General features: G+C 41.4%; 2 protein-coding genes across 2 annotated transcripts; both read right to left on the minus strand.

Moving 5' to 3' along the window:
• Positions 1-5,908: 5,908 nt before the first annotated feature.
• Positions 5,909-16,472, minus strand: efs (embryonal Fyn-associated substrate). Its single transcript, XM_027011524.3, has 8 exons — positions 16,254-16,472; positions 15,211-15,471; positions 12,143-13,537; positions 11,563-11,685; positions 9,823-10,749; positions 9,534-9,608; positions 9,111-9,368; positions 5,909-8,742 (listed from the first exon to the last, which is right to left on the minus strand). Exons 2-8 carry the CDS (start codon positions 15,220-15,222, stop codon positions 8,560-8,562), a joined length of 2,973 nt encoding a protein of 990 aa, XP_026867325.2. The 5' UTR covers positions 15,223-15,471; positions 16,254-16,472; the 3' UTR covers positions 5,909-8,559.
• A 415-nt stretch (positions 16,473-16,887) lies between these two features.
• On the minus strand, positions 16,888-20,560 carry LOC113578293 (tripartite motif-containing protein 72-like). Its single transcript, XM_027011459.3, has 9 exons — positions 20,527-20,560; positions 19,555-19,602; positions 19,404-19,451; positions 19,162-19,266; positions 18,948-18,986; positions 18,630-18,668; positions 18,424-18,450; positions 17,954-17,980; positions 16,888-17,573 (listed from the first exon to the last, which is right to left on the minus strand). The coding sequence occupies exons 2-9, from the start codon at positions 19,598-19,600 to the stop codon at positions 17,056-17,058; spliced, it is 849 nt and encodes a 282-aa protein (XP_026867260.2). The 5' UTR covers positions 19,601-19,602; positions 20,527-20,560; the 3' UTR covers positions 16,888-17,055.

Consider the following 20,560-nt stretch of genomic DNA (forward strand, 5'->3'; position numbering starts at 1 on the left):
CAGACAGGTATGCAGGAGCGCGGTTATTTAGGGCCTTGTAAGTGAGTTGGAGTATTTTTAATTGAATATGGTATTTTACAATGAAAAATTTGGAGAATGGGCATGAGAGCAAGTATGGGTGAGAAGGCAGAGTTCTGAACTATCTGAAGTTTAAACCGAGGAAGAACTCATGCTGAATAGAATAGAGATGCAGTAGTCCAAGCAGCTAGAGATGAAGACAAGAATGAGAATTTCAACAGCAGTCTGAGTGAGGAATGACCTAATTTTGGCAATGTTACACAGATGGAAAAAAAGTTGTTTTAATTACAGAGTTGATGTGGGCACTGAATGAAACGGTGGATTCGAGGAATCGTTAGCCATGAAACTGTCAGAGGTCGAGAATTCATTAATACAGCGGCTAAGAGGTTCTGTTGTGATACAAGTTACCCATCGTTTTGCAAATCAAAAATTGCACTGCATTTGTATTTACACAAAGCATATTTATCAACTGTATAATACAACTGAAAAGAGTTTGTATGCATGTGAAAACATTACACTTCAGATAAGATAGTAATGATAATGTCAGCATGACAAACTTAACCAAACTGGTCATTATAGTTGACCAGCTAACCCATCAAACTCAAATGAAAATGTAGCCTATGCTTTAAGTTAGCAGCGATGTATCTAGGTATTTAGACAGAAACTGAGTTATGTTAAATGGGATTTTTATCAGCATTCTTTAAGTCTTCCTCATTGTAAAAAAGAAGCAATAGTAAATATGCAAGAATGCGGAGGATGAATAGATCGGTTGTTCATTCTGAATCAGCCTAACTAATGATAAAATCATGGTAATCACAAATATAAATTACATTTCACTAGCTGCTTGCTTACCGCTGGTCCTTCTCTGTGTCCTCCAGAAAAACCCCTGTTGTGTTGAGACTAGATTTGAAGCTTTTTGGAAGTTGCATGTGTTTTCTGAAGGTTCATGCTTTTTTGAAAACAGACAAGAAACTAAGCAGTATAACGGAGAACACTACCAAAAAACAACACCTGGGAACAGTTAGGGGAGGATAATAATACACAAGACAAGGGACAGTATCCTGGAACAAACCAGAAACAAAAACACGCAGAAGCCATCACCATTCTGATAGAGTTGGGAATTGTGAGGACTACCTCACACACAAAGGCATAACTGACTCACAGAGGGGAAAATAAAGAGACTGATGCTGAATTTGCATCTGGGCTATTTAATATTGTATTCCAAACTCCAGATTTGCTTGATGGCAGTAAAAAGTGGAGAGAAGTGCTAGACTTTCTATCGCCTTTCTATCTGTTTCAGCAGCATTACAGGTCCAGTACTTCCTGCATCCTGCTGAATCAAATATACTTTTGTTTTCCCAAGAGACTATTTATGTTGTGACTCAGTTTTTCAGACTACCTCCTTTATACATCATGCCAGAATAGCAGGCTATTGGTCATTTTGTGTGCCAATCGAATTTCGTTTTGCTGCATTAGTAGACGGTTCATGGCCATGTTAATTGGCAAAAGGCACCAGACTCTCCTCAGGCTCTCCCCAGAGTGGCAGTCAATGTGAAACTAATGAGCACAGCTCAGAATGGGATTGGGAACAGCACCAGAGGCTCAAAGCACCACCTACTGACAGACAGAGTGGTCCAGTAGGATGCTAACACCAGACAAACCAACAAAACCATTGCCTGGTCCGAATAAAAAAAAAAGGCATACAACTCAATGCCACACACCTGGATACTCGAACTTGAATGTATAAGGTCAATAAAACCAACACTGGAAGGCAATGAGAAGACAATTGCCCAGGTATATTAAAGAGATGCACTGTTCCCACTGCTGTTCTGCATAGGTGTAAATCCTCTTAGGCAGATTATCAATAAGAGTGGTTACAGGTACAGATTCATGAGAGGAACTGCCATCAGCCACCTTGTGTACACCCTCCTGTATGCACTGATTGACTCACTGATCCACCTGACCCAGATGTACAACATGGACATAGGTCATTCAAGCTGGCGAAGTATAGTTGGCTGACAGTAAAGTGACGGAGGGGAATGGTGCTTCCACAAGGCCATATCACAGATCTGGAAGTCAACTACAAATGCCTAATGATTCTCAAATCCTGCGGGAACCATGAGGCAGAAACGAGAAGGACAGCAATGGCCAAGTACCTCCATAGGGTAAGGTCCTCCAGAGTCAGTTGAACAGGAACAATAAAATCAAGGCCAAAAACACATATGCCCTGCCAACCATCAGATACCTAGCAGGCACAATAAGATGGGCAAGAGAAAAACTAGAAGCTACTGATGTCAAGACCAGAAAACTCCTCACAATGCAGTGGACACTTCACCTAAGATCCAATATCCAAAGGCTGTATGCCAGCCAGAAGGAGGGGGGAAGGGGCTTACAAAGCATAAGATCCACTGCCAAGGGTAAGACACACAACATCCACGAATACATCCTAGAAATGGTTCCTGAGGATGAGCTGGTGAGGAAGTGCCTGAGTCATATGGGGGATGTGGTCACCATGGACAAGAAACAGGCACCATGGCAGGATAAGCCCCTCTGTGGAATGCACTGCCAACAGACACAGAGGTGGCTTACATAAGACAATCCTACCAATGGCTGGAAAAAGCAGGACTGGCGGACAGTGCAGAGACAGTAATCATGGCAGCACAAGATCAAGCACAAAGCACTTGGTTAATTGAAGAAGGGCTGTATCACACAAGAAGACCAAAGATGCAGACTCTGCAGGATGCAAGATGCCAGCAGTGAAAGCATACACTAAGAAAGACAACCAAGTTGCAGGGATCTTATACAGGAACATGTGCAAGGCATATGAGCTAGCCCCAAGTGAAAATTGGAGGAATTACAGAGACTGGTGAAGAACAACAAGGCTAAGACCTTGTGGGACCTCCAGGAGAAGAAAACAGAAATGGTAATGGATATGAAAGTACCAAGTAATGGAAACATCTAAACAAAGGAATATGAGAAGTTTGAAAAATAAGGTTGGAAAGAAGAAACAGAGAGAATGTGGAAGTTTAACACCAAGGTTGTCCTTGTGGTGATTGCGGCACTTGGGGATGTGACCCCAAAGAGGTTTGGCCGCAATAGATCCCAGGAATGACATCAGTCTCAATCCAGACAAGCATAATTCTAGGACCAGCAAAAATACAGCACTGCACTGGTAAAAGGACCAAATGTGACAAAAATATATGACCACCAGCTGAAATGGTGAATCAGGAATTAACTGGAAAGCCCTGTGTAATAAATAAATAAATGGTTTTGGCATCAGTTATTCTCTCTGATGCAGCTGTGCTGAATGAATGAATCAGTTTCATGCTGATTGGTGTAATGACACAATAGGAATCCCTAGGCCCTAAAAGTTGTGCAAATTATATAGTGACAACAACTTTATCTGTGGCTCCAAGAAATATAGCTAGCTAACTAAGAGTTTCCTAGCATTGCAGGTTAGGTAGTTAGCCATATAGTTGCAGGTACATTTTCTCACTTTTTGGCTAAATCACCTACAAACAGTCCCAGCACATATTTTCCTTTACAATATCATTTGATTTTATTTGACAACTACTCGTCCATCAACAATTTAGAGATTACCTCATTGTATTGTATATTACTGTCCATAATTACCTTAAAATTGGACATTCATTTCATTCATATAAAACATATTGTAAATCATTTTAGGGGTTTCAGTTATTTTCAATGTAGGAACCATTTATATTTGATTATCTCATTCTAACATGATTGTACTTCAGAGATTTTTGATGATAATCACGTTATGAGTAAATGTGTAGCTTTTATGTTTCAGGTCAAAATGGACTCTGCTGTTAAAAATGTAACCAGAAGTGGTGTTTTGTTTTTGTTTTTTTCCTGAAGAAAACTTTATTTTTGACAAGAATACATTTTAACAGAAATCTAACATTACATCAGCATAACTTAAACATTTCAAATCCTTATTTGTAAAATACTTGTCACACCCTGGAGTCTGTTGCAAAAGAGCAATGCTGAATGTATGGACAATTGATTGACATAAAAGCTCATTCTGCACATGAAAGACAGTATGTGACTGTGTGTGTGGGATTTGCAGGTATATATTTTTTTGGATTTGTATCAAGCTGTGCTGGTCATTCTGGCACCCCTTATGTCTGCTTCCAGCAGCCTAAACAGATACATACAAGTCTGAGTAAAGTTGTTGGTTATCTGTCTGTGCTGTCTACAAAGGACCTCTGACTTGGCCAGAATACTACAGTAGTAAGAAATTCTTTGTGTAATCCAGATTTACTGGAGTACTGCATGGACATTCACATAACATTTTGGGAAGACAGTCAATTTAAGCTTTATGATATTGTATATATACACAGGATACAATGTTGAATATCCTATGCCATTAGAGCTCCATTATGACAACCTAGATGCTGATCCTTCACATAGGACTAAGATATTAAAAAGAGTGTTTACAAGGAAAAGAGGTATAAAATTGAATTAAACATATTAATAACAAAACATAAGGGAGTATAGAGATTCTTTGTCCTTTCATAATGATTTGCATACAGGGCAGAGGCCTCTGTAGAGGCCACGACAGGCTTCTGCAAAGGATCCTGGGTAAGCTTGAGTGGACGTCAGTGTAAGATATACTATCTCTTCACCAGGATCAGGACTGTAAAGAAAAACAATCTTCTTTAGGATAAGGTTAGGAGAAGTCTTTTTTGGAATGTGGTGGTAATGGGTTCCAACTGGTGTGGGTATTGAATATAAGTTTGCATATGTTGACTAATGTATAGTTTGGATATGATGGTGGTGAATACAAATACTAATATGTAAAAGAAGGTGGGGTGAATACATAATCACTTCTGACAAATGTATAAAAATGTGGGATCTTTGACTGATTGATAGACATTCTTCGGAGGGTGCCTCAATGCTTGTTAATGTTAACCTGCAATAAAGGACAGGACCAGCTATTCTCTTCTACTAATTCTGAAGTCCATATCTTTATTTTATATGAGAATGTTTAACTTTCAGACGAGCTGACTGGGCATTCAGGAACGACAGGACCCTGCTTACTCTCTTCACTCCAGCAACCACAACATCATGAGCCCTTCTCAGGGATCCTCAGGTCTGCATCTGTGTTTCATTAAATCAAGCATACAACACCTCCAGGAGGCTCAACATTGACGTCTGGCATTCCAGCCCCCCCCCCCCATGCTCACTTTAAAACAAGCCGCACCTTTTAAACACTGTGCCACTAGCATACACAACTGCACTTCTTAAGCACTAAGCCACAAGCAAACACAGCTGCACCTCTTAAGCACTATATCGCTAGCAAACAGAACCGTAACATCCATGATGGCCTTCCCAGTGACTAAGGCCGTATCCCGCCCCACTGACACCATTAATGCATACTCAGTGCCACCAGTACCATATGGATATTACCTACAAGCACTCCCCAACGCAAATCCACCTTAGTGACTAAAGTTGGCACCACACCGTGACATGACGACTCTGGCATTATGAGGCATTACCCCAACCTGACTGACTCTCCCTGACCACATCCACTGGCTAGCCCTTTCAGCTACTTCCAGCACCTCCTTCAGAGGTACTCTTAATTTACAACCTCCAATGCTGAACTGCACAAGCAATGATGTGGCAGACTGTGCTATAAATTCCCTAACACCTGTCCCTATCCAACTTATATGCAGTTGCGCCTGTGTTCTCTCACTTCAGGTACCAAGTCAGCATACTTCAGCTTTTTCCTTTCTAAATGTTCATCCACTGCATCATCAAATGGAATTGTAAGATCTATAAATTAAGCTACCCATTCATTTTCTGAGTACAACACCATGTCCAGCATCAGCATAGTTAATGCAATACACTGTGGAACCTGTAGAAATTTCCAATCTTCTCATACAAACTCAATCACTTTATTAGAAATACCACTTGGCAATGCGTTAACCTTTAAGCGTTTACTATCAAACACACGCTACCACTCTAAGCACTTATCTTGTGTCTTGTATAACATCCTTGTGACAAAATAACATTATACACTGATAAATATATCACAAGCTGTAATGGTCCTGTAAAGCACCTATTGAGTAGGCATTTAAAATAGTATTCATAGTATTCTCACACCTTGCCCTGGAAAAAAGTGAAACAACCAGAAAATGAAAAAGGCAATACTCTTAACCAATGTATTATAACAAAATGTGTATTTTGAACAAAGTGGCATTGACAAATAGAAGAAGGCCTAGCTACAAATTTGGGATTTGGGAAGTGCCCCTTGGAGCTGCCAAAAGAAAGCCTGTAAAATTTAAAATAACAATAATCGAGTGGCAGATACATTCTGGTACAAAAAAGCAAATTCACATATACTTAAAGCAACAGTTTGAATTGTTAATGAAATGCACATGCACGCACACACACACACATTGGATTAATCTAGAATTTCAGAAGCACTTTGCTTGCACAGCTGATAATTTGTCTGAAATGTCCTGTTTCTCTTGTATATCTTGTGTACTACACTGGGGTTTTTACTACATCTATGTTAACCATAATATGCTGCAGTTACTCCCTGGAATCTTTATATACACACACACACACACACACACACACACACACACACACACACACACACACACACACGCAACTTAAGGCCATGCATACACTTGATTTAAAAAAGCAAAAAATAAAAATAAATATGAACACAATGATTTATATAAGTCCTAAAGATCACAGCATTGCAATTTTTTCTTTTTCTATAGTATTTAAGCTTTTCAGGTTGATAAACACTTTAAAAAAGGACATTATTCAGGGGAGAATAAACAAAAAGAGATAAGAAAGCCAGCAAGTAAACACTTCTTGCCTCAGAATTGTCCCAACTGAAATGTTGGGTCTGTTAATACTGATGTGGTCCACTGAGTGGCACTGTGAGACAGTACAGACTAATGCAAGGAACAGTCAGCTGTTGACTTATACACTTTTGTGTATTCTGTACTACAGGTGTGTTATCTATGTAAACATTAGCAGAAGTATTCCTTTAACCCAAACATGCCAGCTGAGGTGTATTAGGTTCAGAAAGTCTTTTTTTTTTTTTTGCAATTATTTCATATCACCCAGTTGACTGAATTAGTAATTTGGATAGAGCTAATTAGGAAATCTTGATGGTTGGATTAAGTGCTGAGGACTTCCACTCTCATAACCTTAATCCATTTGTGCATTTCTGTCTGTGAGTTTACAGATAACATTAGTAGCATGGTTAGATCACCACAAAGGATTCTTTCATCACATTGTTGAGAAGAGTGAATTTTCAAGAAAAAAAAGGTTAAAACTGAGAGATGTAAAACAAGATAAGGAATTACACCTTCCTGGCATCCTGTGACTCATCCGTAGATATAAGCCAATGGGAAGAGCTGGGTAACTATGAGAGCACTACTAGACATGAAGTGTAAAACAGTAGGAACAGGTTCATGTCTGGACCTGCGGATGAAAGAAGATACAAAGCCCTTAAACCAGCAACGGTTAGTAACATGCTTGTGAAGATTTCAAAGCTGTTGTGAATACAATTTTATACACACCCATATAAACTGTTTGATATTATTGTGTATATTGCTGTGTTCTATAATATAACATGTCAAAAATTAAGTTTGATACTTCCAGTATATTTGTTCTCTTTTTAACAATATTATCTCTAACATTTATGTTTTATGATAATATGGTGAACAGCTGCTTCCCTGATGTGCATTCACAACTGACATACTTTTATCTTTACATGCAGAACTGGCACCTGAGGGAGGAAATGGGTGAAAATGGAGGGAAGAGAAGAAAATAGCTAGTGAAGGAGAAGCAGAGATGGAGAGAGGCCATGAGAAACAGGCAGGAGAGAAAGGGAGGGGACCTGTCCAACAGGTTTCTGATTCATGGGAAACGACAAAAAACATTCTCTTTTAACTGGGCCGTGTTTTTTTAAATGAAGAATTAGTCCCTTCTTGCCTCTCCATAAATACATGTATTCCTGCCAATAGTAGATATGATAGTGCTCTCTGAATGAACAAATGATTGTGCCAGTTTATGTGACATGTAAGGCAACAGCCTAAATTGTTCAATTTGACAATCTGAACCACGTCTATAACACTGAAGTCACGTTAAAAAAAGATTGCCCTGACACAACCACAGTCTGGCATGAATGATCACCATTATCCAAAGTGTGTGATGAATTGAACAAACCCAAACTAAAGCCATAACACATCTTCAGACCAAAAAAAAAAAAAAGCCTATCAATAAGTTATTAAGACACACAGAGTTGTCCAAAAAAGAAGAACAAGTCAAAACGAACCCAATCTTGCATATTCCCACATGTGCACACACACAAACACCCCACAAACTGAGGTACAGACCATCCATTCACTGTGGTACCGGTAAAATCAGTGGTACAATCATGACACCTTTTTGAAAACAATCAATAAAAAATTTACTTATAATACAAACACGCACAAATAAGGCATTCTGTTATGAAACTGTCATAAAACAGAAAAAAGAAGGGAGACATCAAGATATTTCTGCTAGTCGCTGGAGGAGCCCAGAGAAGCCAGCTGCTTGCTGTGATAGGTCAGCCACTCTGTCCACCATTTCCTGTGTAGCTGGCACTGATGGGTAATTCTGAGCGGCCCCTTTGGTTGCCACAACAACAGCTTTTAACGCCTGACAGAGATGTCCGCTGGAGGTGGTGACCTGAAGAGAGGGGTAAAGATTTGTGATAGTGAAACGCCTTTGTAAGATGGAGTGTTATCTGTTTCTGCCGACAGGTGTAGAAACAGCATTATGTTGTTTTATATTCCTACAGACCTACACACACCCAAAAACACACATGACATCAATTGTTTAAATGCTCCAAGCCTGAACCTTAAGTCATCAAACAGGTATGTGTGTCTCCTTACAACAATAGCTGCCTTTGGTGGCGATGCAAAACAACATCGACAAACTGCAAACATTAGACAAGCAATACTTTGATAACAAACCATTCATTTTCTATATGACTGTTACGTCAGAAATCTGGCATCAAGATAAGTGAAAAACAATAACAACACAGACAGGCCTACCTTTGCCCTGAGGTCAGAAGAACTGAGGAGGCGAGCAAGTGTGTCGCCAATGAATACCAGCTTGTGTGCGGTCACAATGAGACTCTTCCCCCTGGAAACAAAAATCCGTGGTGGCTGGTTCCCCTGAACGCTGGTGAACAGCGAGTCAATGGCGTCAGCCAGGCAGGAGAGATGTGACAGGCTTTGGGATGAATAGAAGGAAAGAAGCTCAGAGTCCTCCAGAGACAGAGACATGGGCATAGGAGGAGAGGGACTTAGCTGGAAAAGAAACAAAGATTGAAACAATTAAGAAAGGATTAAATATTTCAGTGTGCCTAAACAAAACAGGGTAGTCAAATGTGCAAAGTGTAAACCACAAGAGGTTTCTGCAAACACACAACATTCAGCTAGTGTGTGTATGTGCATGTGTGCGTTGCTGCTCACTCTGGTATCGTTTGTGGAGATAACTTGTGATGTGCCGTTCTCTGTGTGTGAGTCAGGACATAGCTCAGGTTTTCCCTGGATTAGGACACAGAATCAGAACAGAAAACAGTGACTCAATTAAGAACATGTAAAGCTCAATGAACAAGTTCATTATAAGTATGGAATATATAGAGATGAAACAAATGGATAGAAACAAACAGACTCTGTAAGGAAGACAGACACAAGGAGTCTTAGAAAGACTAACTGCACAAGAAATACAGGTGAGTATCAGTAATTCCAGGCCTCTAACCTGCAGCTTGACGTATCCTACGCTGTCCCCTGTGGGGTACAAGGGTGGAGTTGCAGGGGTTATCCCAATTCCTGCATACTCATTTCCTTGCTCCTCATCCTCAGCCGCATGTACAGTGGAGGGCAGAGAGGCTGGCGCCGGGGGCAACGGGAAAGCCACAGGTGGGGGAGGGGGCAGCGGTCGCTCCTGGATCCAACTGCCCTTGCGTGATCCCATCCCTCCAGCCATTGGTTTGACTTCGGCCACTGGCAAGGCGGGAAGTGGTCTCCGTGACAGAGACTCCTGGGAAGGGAGGCGGGGTCTGCTCTGATTCTGCAGGAGAGAGGCGGAGTCCTCCAGAGCTCGGCGGACCATAGAGAGCAAGCTGTCAGCTGGACTGGCTGTGCCACAAACCGAGAGGGCAGGAAGAAGGTCTGCAAGCCTAGACCAGATTTGCTGAAGTGGAGGCGGGACATCGCCGACCTGGCCCGCCTTCCAGAGGGATAGTATCTCAGCCAGCAATGTGGCCAGGTCCCTGGAAGGGGTAGTGGTGACTGAAGCAGAACTCAGTGCTGATTGGATGAGGGCTGAGAGGGAACCTTTCCACTGGATGTCACCAGAGCCAGTGCTGGACACAGATAGGCGGCGGGTAGGCATGTCCAGGGTGAGAGCAGGCATGTCGTAGATGCCACCATCAGCTTCTGAAACATCCTCAGATGCCGATTCAGACTTTCCAGGACTAGGGATGGAGTAAACCTCAGCATTTCCTCCTCCTTCCACCACAGATCCAGCCATCTCACCAGGTTCCAAGGAAAGACCCGGCATACTCGGAATGCTGTAGACATCTTCTTCTACTTCTATACTCACCACAACCGGTGCTGGGACACTGTATGTTTCCCGCTGTATGTCTGAGGCTAGATTTAAAGCGAGCGTGGGAACATCATAAATCTATGTGAACGAGAATCAGGCAAAGGAGAAATGTTACTCACACAGCGCAGATGATCGTTCTTTAACAACCCCAACCCCCGTGGCTCTCTGCCACTGTCCAGTTAGACAACTGCCTTGTGTTAAGAGCCATTTTGTTAGAGCTGAACTCTCTTTAAACAATGGTGGCCTGTGCATAGAGACTGGTCTGTGCTCTATGTCTTTATCATTGTGAGCTCTTAACAGAGAGCGCATATAGCGCTTTGGACCCTATTCAGAGGCCTATATGTGCATGCACTGTGATGACGCATGCTTTCAGTGACCTTGATGAGCACTTGTGGCCAGTCTAAAATGAGAGTGCAGGGAAAGAGACTGCACTTTCCACTGCCTTATTAAATACAAAGAGCCCACTCTGTGGATTTAGAGCATGTGTTATTAGTTCTGTAGCCTGTAATCATGTCTTTATACTTCTGAGGTTGACGGGTAAGGAGGGGTAACCTCCAAAATATATCTGAGGTAAATGTAATGATTAATAGAGGGACAGAAGGAGAGAGTGTGTGGGTGGAGAAGCAGTGAAAAAAAAAAGTGAGAGGGAGTGTCAGGCCACCCAGTCCTCCAGAGATAGACGGGTGTGACCAGCTGAACGAGAGTAGGGCCACAGACAGATGGGATTAGCTCACAGCAGTGAAAAACAGGTGTGGCCGTTAAAAGAAGAAACGAGAAATAGAAAGAGAGGGAGAGAGGGCTTATAAGGAACTGTCAGCAAATGGTGTGATGACTGCAAAAGAGAAGGACAGATGGAATGAAGAAGATGAGATGGAATGAACAATGATTTACCTCTGATTGCTGGTCTGTGTGTAAAGGGACAGCACGTGGGGTGTTATAGATACTGTCATCCTCCTCAACAGTTGCTGCAGGTACTGGCTGCTGCCATCTCTTGGTAGGAGGAGTATCATACACCTGAAAAAAGACAAGTCAAAGACAAATCTTTTATGTGCTGTCATCAGCAAAGGCTAACTTCTTGTCAAATCATCCTATTTATCCACAAAAATAGTTGTAAACACTGATCTAAGCAGATTCTGTGTGGGGAGTTCACTTTTTTTAGCCAGACTGGAGTTCACTGAACTCAATTGCTATGTGGAACTAACTGACTTACACATGTTAGGTATCTGTATCAAGGCCTGGTCTATCTGTGCAAACGAACAAAGCTTGTCATTCATTGGGAAGGTTTGGCTGATTAACACCACAGGAGTGGGAAAAGATGGCACATCAACCCAGCCGGCCCTTATTCAGAATAAATAATAAATATATATAATCCATTCCCTAACAACCCCCTCCCCACTAAAACCCTCCCTACCCAGAACAGTGTAGCGCCTTGGGCAGGTTGTCTATTTCCTCCTTCCCTCTGTGTTCTTACCTGATCACTGAGTTTTCCACTCTCAGAAACTGTGCATTCTTTTTCATTTACACTTGCATCCTCTGCCTTCTTGCTTTTTTCTTCCTCCTCGTTTCTTCCATCTTTGCTTATCTGTTGTTGTTCCTCCACTCTGTTGGCCTGTGGGTGAGCAGGGCTCGCCTGGAGAGTGGGTTTCACAGCCGGTGGTGTTGTTGTGAGTGGAGCTAAATCCTTCCTGGTCACACCTCTAACTGGTGGCGTGGGTGGTGGGGGCTTCCGGACAAAGTTTGGGGAACTCGGCACCCCAGCCTTCCCTGCCCGAACAAGAAGAGGGGACCCCCTTGCTGCAACCTGGGAGAGCTTCTCGCGACTCATGGGAGGGGTGGCACAGGGACCCTGGGGTCTAGGAGACACCCTGGGAGTAAGAGGTGCCTGTTTTAGATTTTGTCCTGAGGTGGGTGGTACAGCTGCAGATCCAGGTTGCAGTTTGCGCTCTGTTTGAGGAGTCCTGCCTGTTCCTGGTGCAGTCGGGGTTTGGTACATTCCCAAGCTTTCCTGTCCTGCTTTGGCTTGGCTGACTGCGGCCGTGTCCTGAAGCCTAGCAGCAGACATTAAAGCACACTGTCCCGCCACTGGAGCACTACTTACTGGGGTCTGATATACATCCTCACTTGGTAACGCTGCCACAGCTGGCCGAGGGACCAGGTAGCAGCCATCCGCGTATCCCGCGACCCCCGTTTCTCTCGGGCTGAGATAAGCAGCTTCCCCAGCTGTTTCCCCCACCGGTCTGGCTACGGCACTGGGAGTAAGGTATACCGATTCTGAGACCAAGGCACCTTGAGATCTGTACCGTGCTGCCAATGGTGCAGGAGAGGCAGGGGTTTGGTATACCGATCCTGCCTCTCCTCCACGGCCTCTAAGAGAGGGCGACCGTGGGCGCGCCTCCGCCCCCATCTCTGGCCAGTCAGGTCGCAGCCTGGGGCCTGAGCTGGAGTGGGAGCGGGGCCGCCTGCCCTCAGCCTGCCAGAGGTCCCCCTGTCTGCCTGGGCCTGATGCCCCTCCAGGACTCTGGTACACTCCATCTCCCAGACTCGGAGGCGACAGATACACCCCATCTGCATCTTCCACACACAGCCCGTTGGTGCGGGTCTGCTGCCCTGGTGAGAGGTAAACCGAGTCCACGCTAGGAGTCCGACGGGTGTCTGGGCCCAGGGCAGGTGCTGGGACAGGGAGGGTCTGCAGGAGGCGTAAGCGGTTTGCGGGGGCAATACCCTGGCGACCATGAAGAGAGCAGAGCCACCATCCAGGTCCCCCTTCCTGCTCCTGCTCCAGAACCATCAGGATATCGCCCTTCCGGAATGCCAGCTCCTCTGGACTTTCAGCAGCATTGTCAAACAATGCCTTCGCTAGCACCGTCTGAAAGAGAGAGAATGAAAGTGTTGTTGTGTGAAAGATAGATGAGGGGTAAACTGGATGGTGATTTTAATTGAATATTTCAATTAATAATTTTTCACAAAAAGGTGGAGAGATAGCCTTTCTAAATGAAAAAAAATCTTAATTTCAGACTAAATTAGCTAAACAAATAGCCAGGCAATTAAACAACAATCATACAAAAATATATAGAAAAAAAAATCTGGAAACTTGAAAGAATCTAAACAGTGACGTTATAATTGGAGCTCGTGGTGGGCTGTGGGGGTTCAGACAGCTACCAGAGCAGCGGTATCAGTCCCCACCCACATACTAGAAGTGCCACTCATAACTCCATTCGATCCAGTTTAACTCCAATGCACTCTCATTTAAAAAGCTTCAAGATCAGTTTAGTTACATTTCCAGCTAATTATGTTTTCTATGGCTAAAAACTCAGATCTCACCCAAATAAATGCTGCCTCAGCTAATCCATGTATCATATTACTAGGACCAGACAAAAATCAAACCAAGCCAAAACATTTTAGATAATATACCACATACTAGCATTACAGTATACTTGTTTGTCCTTAGACAGAATTCATAAACAAAAATGCATTAGATTAAAAATGACCTTGTTTTCTTCTTTGTATAACAGTGAACTGACAGGTAATCTGGCAAAATCAGACAGCTGGAAGCCATGACCAAGCAATAAAAACAGTTTCTGAAACAGATGGAATAGTAACCCTATATCTACTCCTCAGAGGGCACAGCCAGGAAAGGGTTCATTTTAAAGGTTAATAGCAGAATCTTGTTAATGTAAATGTAAATGTAATGTAATGTAAGATTCTTGTTCATATTAGACATGCAAGTTTTTAACATTGTTTTAAAAACACTCAGGGAATTTCTATGACAGAACTGACATATAAACCTCGGTGAGATATTATGCCTCATATCCACTCTTGTCTGTAGTGATCCTTTAGTTTGCTAATCGACTATAATATCTTATGGCTGCTCAGTGACATTGTCTGCCAAACACCCATGTGTTAGCTAAACAGGTGAGGGCTACTAGCAATGACTAAGTCAATTAGTTTATTTTGCTACAGGCATAGTAAGCTTTTTTTTTTCTGATGGCTGGGAACCAACACCTAACCATAAGAAACTTTACAGTAATGTGTGGCTACGTTGGTTGTCCTTTAGTACAGCACAAAGAATAAATAAGTAAATGAGTAGGAGAAGGTAAGACAGAGTGAGAGAGATCAAAAGAGAGCAATAGAGGCAGAGAAAACAGAGAAATATAGAACAGATGATCATGAGAAAAATGAGTGGGGGAGGGGTTCAACATCTGTCCCTCAGTTTCAGGCTCTTTTGTCATGCGCTCAGCCTGTACCTCTCTCTCTCTCTCTCTCTCTCTCTCTCTCTCTCTCTCTCTCTCTCTCTCTCTCTCTCTCTCTCTCTCTCTCTCTCTCTCTCTGTCTCTCTCTCTCTCTCTCTCTCCCTGAGGGACAAACTACTCTGGGACAAGCTGAGCCCCAAATGCTCCTCCTCCATTCTCCCAGAGGGACTTAAAATTACTGGTCTGTACAACAGAGGATTTACAATGGTGAATGTTAAATATGAGTGCTTACATGTCACACTGGCAGATCTTTAAGGTAGTATGATCAAGAACATGCATGCACACTTACAGAGAGGGACATGACTGCCACCAGCTGTGCGTGGTAATGCTCAGGCGGGGTGTGTGCTGGTTCCTGGTTGAAGCTTTGTCCCGTTCAGTGAACACTGTATCCCATGTGCACAGAAGCCAGGCCCGAGCTTTTTAATTTGGCTGTACCAATGGCAGGTTGACTTTTCCTTACATCCAAAAGAGTCGACTTCTCATTTTGGTCAGTTTTCTTAGCCTCTTGTGAATCACATGGTCTTGCGCAGAGTTCTCTCCCACGTTGAACCTGGTGAATTGAAATAACGTTTAGGTCTACTGATGCTTTCATAATTTTCAACTTTTGGCATCATTTATTCAATCTCCACCCCATGTTCACGATATTGACTTTGTCAGGATCTCCAGTCTAGCTTCTTTGGTTAAAAAACCAGTTTAACCAGGGAGCTCACAGTAGAGCTAAAACAAACAAGATCTAAACCATGACTGTAAAGCATTTACTGTCCCCCAGCTGAATTACCCCCAACCTTCCTAGTAATTATATCTTATTAGTTACTAATAACTAATAATAACAATTTCACTCTCCGGCTAAAGTCGAGAAATCGCTTTAATGACAAAAAATCGTAAAAGTCGTAAAAGATGCATATTCTCTTTAGCGATTTGTTAGTCATTAAAACTGCCATCTCATAACTAGACTGATTCATGCACGGACCCTCTCATTTTATAGGACAACCTGGTATTAAAATAATGAAGAATTTATTCATATTTAACCTGCTCATGGAATTATTCTCCTTGGGGTTTTGACGCTGTTGAGCCACGTTTCGTTTTCTACCCCAGAAACCCCATTACAACATAGGCTATTACGTTGATATCAAATGGATATCAAACTCTAGCGGAAATTTCAACAATTAACAATAGAACTCCCATCAAATGTAAAGATGTATCATGAGTGTTTAGGCTCAGCAATAATATTTCTAAACAAATGTATTTTATTTTCATAACAAAGACTTCGGCGTTATAACCTCGAGTGCCCTGGTAAAAATCAGTCCGAAATAAAGAAAACTGACGTCTTACCGTCACATTGCTGTGCGTACACCACCAAAATAAGTGATGTGGAAAGAAAACATATTCGTGGAAACAGTATGGCTGGGACGACTGCTATTTTTGTGCTTAATTTGCCGTGATTCTCGCTTCGCCCTACCCTGGCCTTCTATAGGATACATACGGGGGATTCGGTTTTGAATTACAGTCGCGAAAGCAAATGTTCGCTCCCCCTTTCTCTACTCTACTGAATACACAGAAAGTTTGCCCCCTAATGGACAACTTTATGAACAAAGACAATTTACCTAAATTACAAAATCATATAAAAATAATTACGTACACACTGTTGTTGGATAAGCAGTATATTAGATATTTATACATCTATACTACTGTGTTTCTGGACTAGTAAAACGTATGGCACCGTTTTTAGAATACACTTTGTGATATTATTTGTGATTTTACAATACGCCTCTGTTTTTGCTTGGCAGAACACAATTGCACCTGATGTGTATTTCAGAATTCTGCCTCAAAATGACTGAAAACCAGTTTGCCTATGCAGCATTTCCGTGACAGTTCTGAAGCTCTGGTGATTTTTGCGCTTAAGCAAAAATCTGGTCATTTTTGTGCGAAAAGTTATTTTAGAATAAATATTAGACTGGAAACATGTAATTTTCCCAAATGGTTCTGTTTAAAGTTTTCCATAGTAGTAAGAACTCTATATTACACTATGTATAACAGGTTTGTTTAACATTAACAAAGGATTTGGCTTTAATTTAAAATAGCTTTAATTTATTAAGGAAAAACATTGTCAGTGGTATTCATCAGATAAATACAATTAAAAAGACATTAATGCATGTTGAATTTGTTCAATTCCAACCTGAACAGCTGCATAAAAAAGAAGCTTTTCTCTGAAGGTTGCCAGATAGGTATGTAGATGAAGTCTAGTGGCTGCATCGTAGAAGGATAGCTGACCGCGTTTGTAGTCCAGGTACAGTCCCAGTCTACTGGGAGTGGCATAAGGTGTTGGGATGGCCTCACCATCGTTAATTACTATTTTACCATCTGCTGAACCAATTGTCCAGATGCCACCAGCAGGATCTGAATCATAGTTGTTATCTGCATCAAAGGATTGCGTACGTAACCCCAAAGTCCATGAGATGATCTGTGTCACTTCAACTTCAAAATAGGACCTTGTGTTCAGCGCGACCTTTGATGAGACACAGATACACGTCAGATAGGTCTCAGCTGTCGGGAGCCGGGGGGGACTGCTCGGGGAGGCTTGATAGAGACTTCTGCCAGTGCTGCTCACTCTGAGGAGTGAGTTAGCTGATTGACCATTAAAAGTCATATCAGCTGTTGAGAAATTGTAAACAAGCATACAGATATTCAGTAACATGGATGCAGAATGATGATCACTTCAAGAACAGTTGTTAGAGACCAACGTCTCTGGCTGCTTTGCCCTTGGCTGACCTTTTAGTCTACTACTGGCCATGTATACTGAGGCTATTCTGTTCATGGCAGCATGTCTTGCATGACTGTTAAAATAACAGGTTTCACTTTGTAATGTTATAACAACATAGTGGTGACCCTCAAGTAGGAGCACAGAGATTTTATTCAACTCAAATGAAATACTCAAGACATTCTGGAGAAGGTTTGGAGCTCATTATTAAACTCATTATTAAGACTCTTTGTTCATGGGATGTATATGAGCTGTACATGAGTTGTCACGGTACCTTTAACTGCCACAATCCATCTCCACACTGTAAAGATGCAGAGAAAATCGCAAATTATTAGAGCATGGCACCATGGCACACCTAGAACTATGCAAATATTCCAGGGCACTTATGGAATATTTCTTCGGAAGACACTGATTTTCTTGAAAAAATTTAGAAGTCAGAGAATTAGCCACATTTAACATTCATTATTAAAGAAAGAAGAACATGGGCATGTTAGTATTAGGAGACACTTGTAAACAAAGCTAACATCTGTGCAGGGCAGTGGTAGCTCAGTGATTCCTGTACTTGACTTGTAATCGGAAGGCTGCTGGTTCAAGCCCCACCACTGCCACTGTTGGGCCCCTGAGCAAGGCCCTTAACCCTGAATTGCTCAAGTTGTTTACAGTCACATTGGGTAAAAGTGTCAGCCAGATGCCATAAATCTGTGCAAAGGTTTTTAGTCTATCTGAAACTGACCATTTTCTTACCTTCCTCTGGAACAATGCCTTCTTTTCCTGTGGGAATACATATGATAAATAGTTCAACAGCAGCATTCAGTAGGCAGAAAGCAATAAAACACTCAAGAGTGAATATTACAAGGGACAGCAGCATAGCCTATATAAGTATGTTGATTACAACAAAACAAATATGCAAACAACCAAAAACAACAACAACAAAATTCAACTGTACTTACTCGACAGACTGGGAAACTCCTTGTGAGCTTTTGTCAAACCTGAAGAGAGCAAGATATCTTTAAAACACTTCTCAACTGACATAAAACTGTTCTTTTGGAGTACATGCAAAAATATCCTTTATATATTCAAGCTACATGAGCAGATGTAGTTAGCTATGTCTGTACCCACTACATAAAGATAAAAGAGAATACATCTGCATTGTACAAGTCTGAATTGTTACTCATTACATGACAGTACATCTAGGTAACATGCTCACATATATTTAATAACAAACATGTTTCTACATGGTTCATCAAATACTGAAAAATTATATTCACCTGGATTAAGAAGATTACTCATTTCAGTTAATTTATATGCTGTTGAAAGTGAAAAAAGTAGTTATTTTCCCAGTTATTCAATATGACACAGGAAAATCACCTGATAAACAACAGAATAAAACAGATAATCAAGTTGTTTGCTGCCCATGGGGTTTATAAGAGTTTATTTAATTATCTTTAAATAAGTATTTTAAAACACAAATTCTCCACTCACCAGTTACAATAAGGCCACCCAGGAGAGCAAGTACTGTGACAGCAGTAGCCAAGCTGAGTAATGTGAGTGTACTCCTACGCAGAGTGACTGTGGCTTCACTATTAGCTGCCAGTACCAGAAAACTCTCTATTACATGTGTAAAGTATAATTTTGTCTAAAAAAAGACTAAACGTAGGCCTTGAGATTAGATACTTTCTACCAATACATTGTTTTGTTAATACTAGGTCCCATGCATGGTTTACCTTCTATGTTCTGTAGTTGTATTTCATGCAGTGTGATGCCATTAGCTCCTGGACTCCATGAATAAATAAAGAAATTGGATATTTAAATATTCCAAATTATAATTATTCTTTTTTTGCTTTTAATAATCTGTAATAATAATAAACAATTTACCTTCCTCCAGAGATTCTGAGTTTAAGGAAACACGGTCTCTTGGCATGTCTAGAAAGAGGAAAAGAAAATCAGAGTTGAGATGCATAGGACCAGACTGAATTAACTTTTTTGTATGCATAGGATGAGACTGAATGGTCTTTTCGACCTAAACTAAGATGAAACACAAAGAGACCAATAAATAATTCAGACATTTAAAATGTATTGTTTGAGATGAGGAAGAGCAACTCATGAATTCATAAGATCGTCGATGGCTGTTTTCAGGATACCAACTGTTTATTAATCTATTTGGCTACCTAATCCTACAGAAACAATAGTCTTTTACTAGTAGGTCAGACTTGTAAAATACGATTAACTTAGCAAGGTAGCGGTAGGTTACCTAGCTAGCTACAACAGATCGGGTACTGGCGTACATATTAGCCAGTTAACTATGTAGCTGGATAACACGTTGAACAGATTACCCGGGTGGCTCGCTTGAGTCAGATAACTAAATCAATCACCTAATGATAGTTTCTTTTACCAGGTAGTTTGGGTGAAGCAAAATTTTAATATTACCAATGTGCGGAATTATCACGTTTACTTATGCATCACACAAAATGAAAAACAAACAAACCACAAAAGGAATATGGCAGTTTTAAGAGCTGTGTCTACGCCTCTCACTTCGTATTAGATAGCTGGCTAACTGCGTTGCTAACAGTTTTAAGATGGTTGCTATGTTTCACAACAACCCTAGAACTCTACGAACGTTATTTCAAACTCAGTTTTAGAGTACTGAGTATTGAGAGCACTGAGTGACAGAAGCCATGGATCGGTCTGAGACCCACTAACAAGTAAAAAATACAATAATCTCAGATTGATTAATTTAGAAAATATAACAAGGTAAGGAACAAATATAGAAAGATATGCATTTCAATGTATAAAAAAATCACATGAAAAAGCTGAAAACCGATTCAATAACAGATTTCAATTCGGTACCGTAGTCACCAGTAAGGAGGGCACTAAACGACTG

The sequence above is a fragment of the Electrophorus electricus genome, chromosome 13 (genome assembly GCF_041902795.1).
Source record: "Electrophorus electricus isolate QZ-2024a chromosome 13, ASM4190279v1, whole genome shotgun sequence".
In the NCBI taxonomy this organism is placed as follows: domain Eukaryota; kingdom Metazoa; phylum Chordata; class Actinopteri; order Gymnotiformes; family Gymnotidae; genus Electrophorus; species Electrophorus electricus.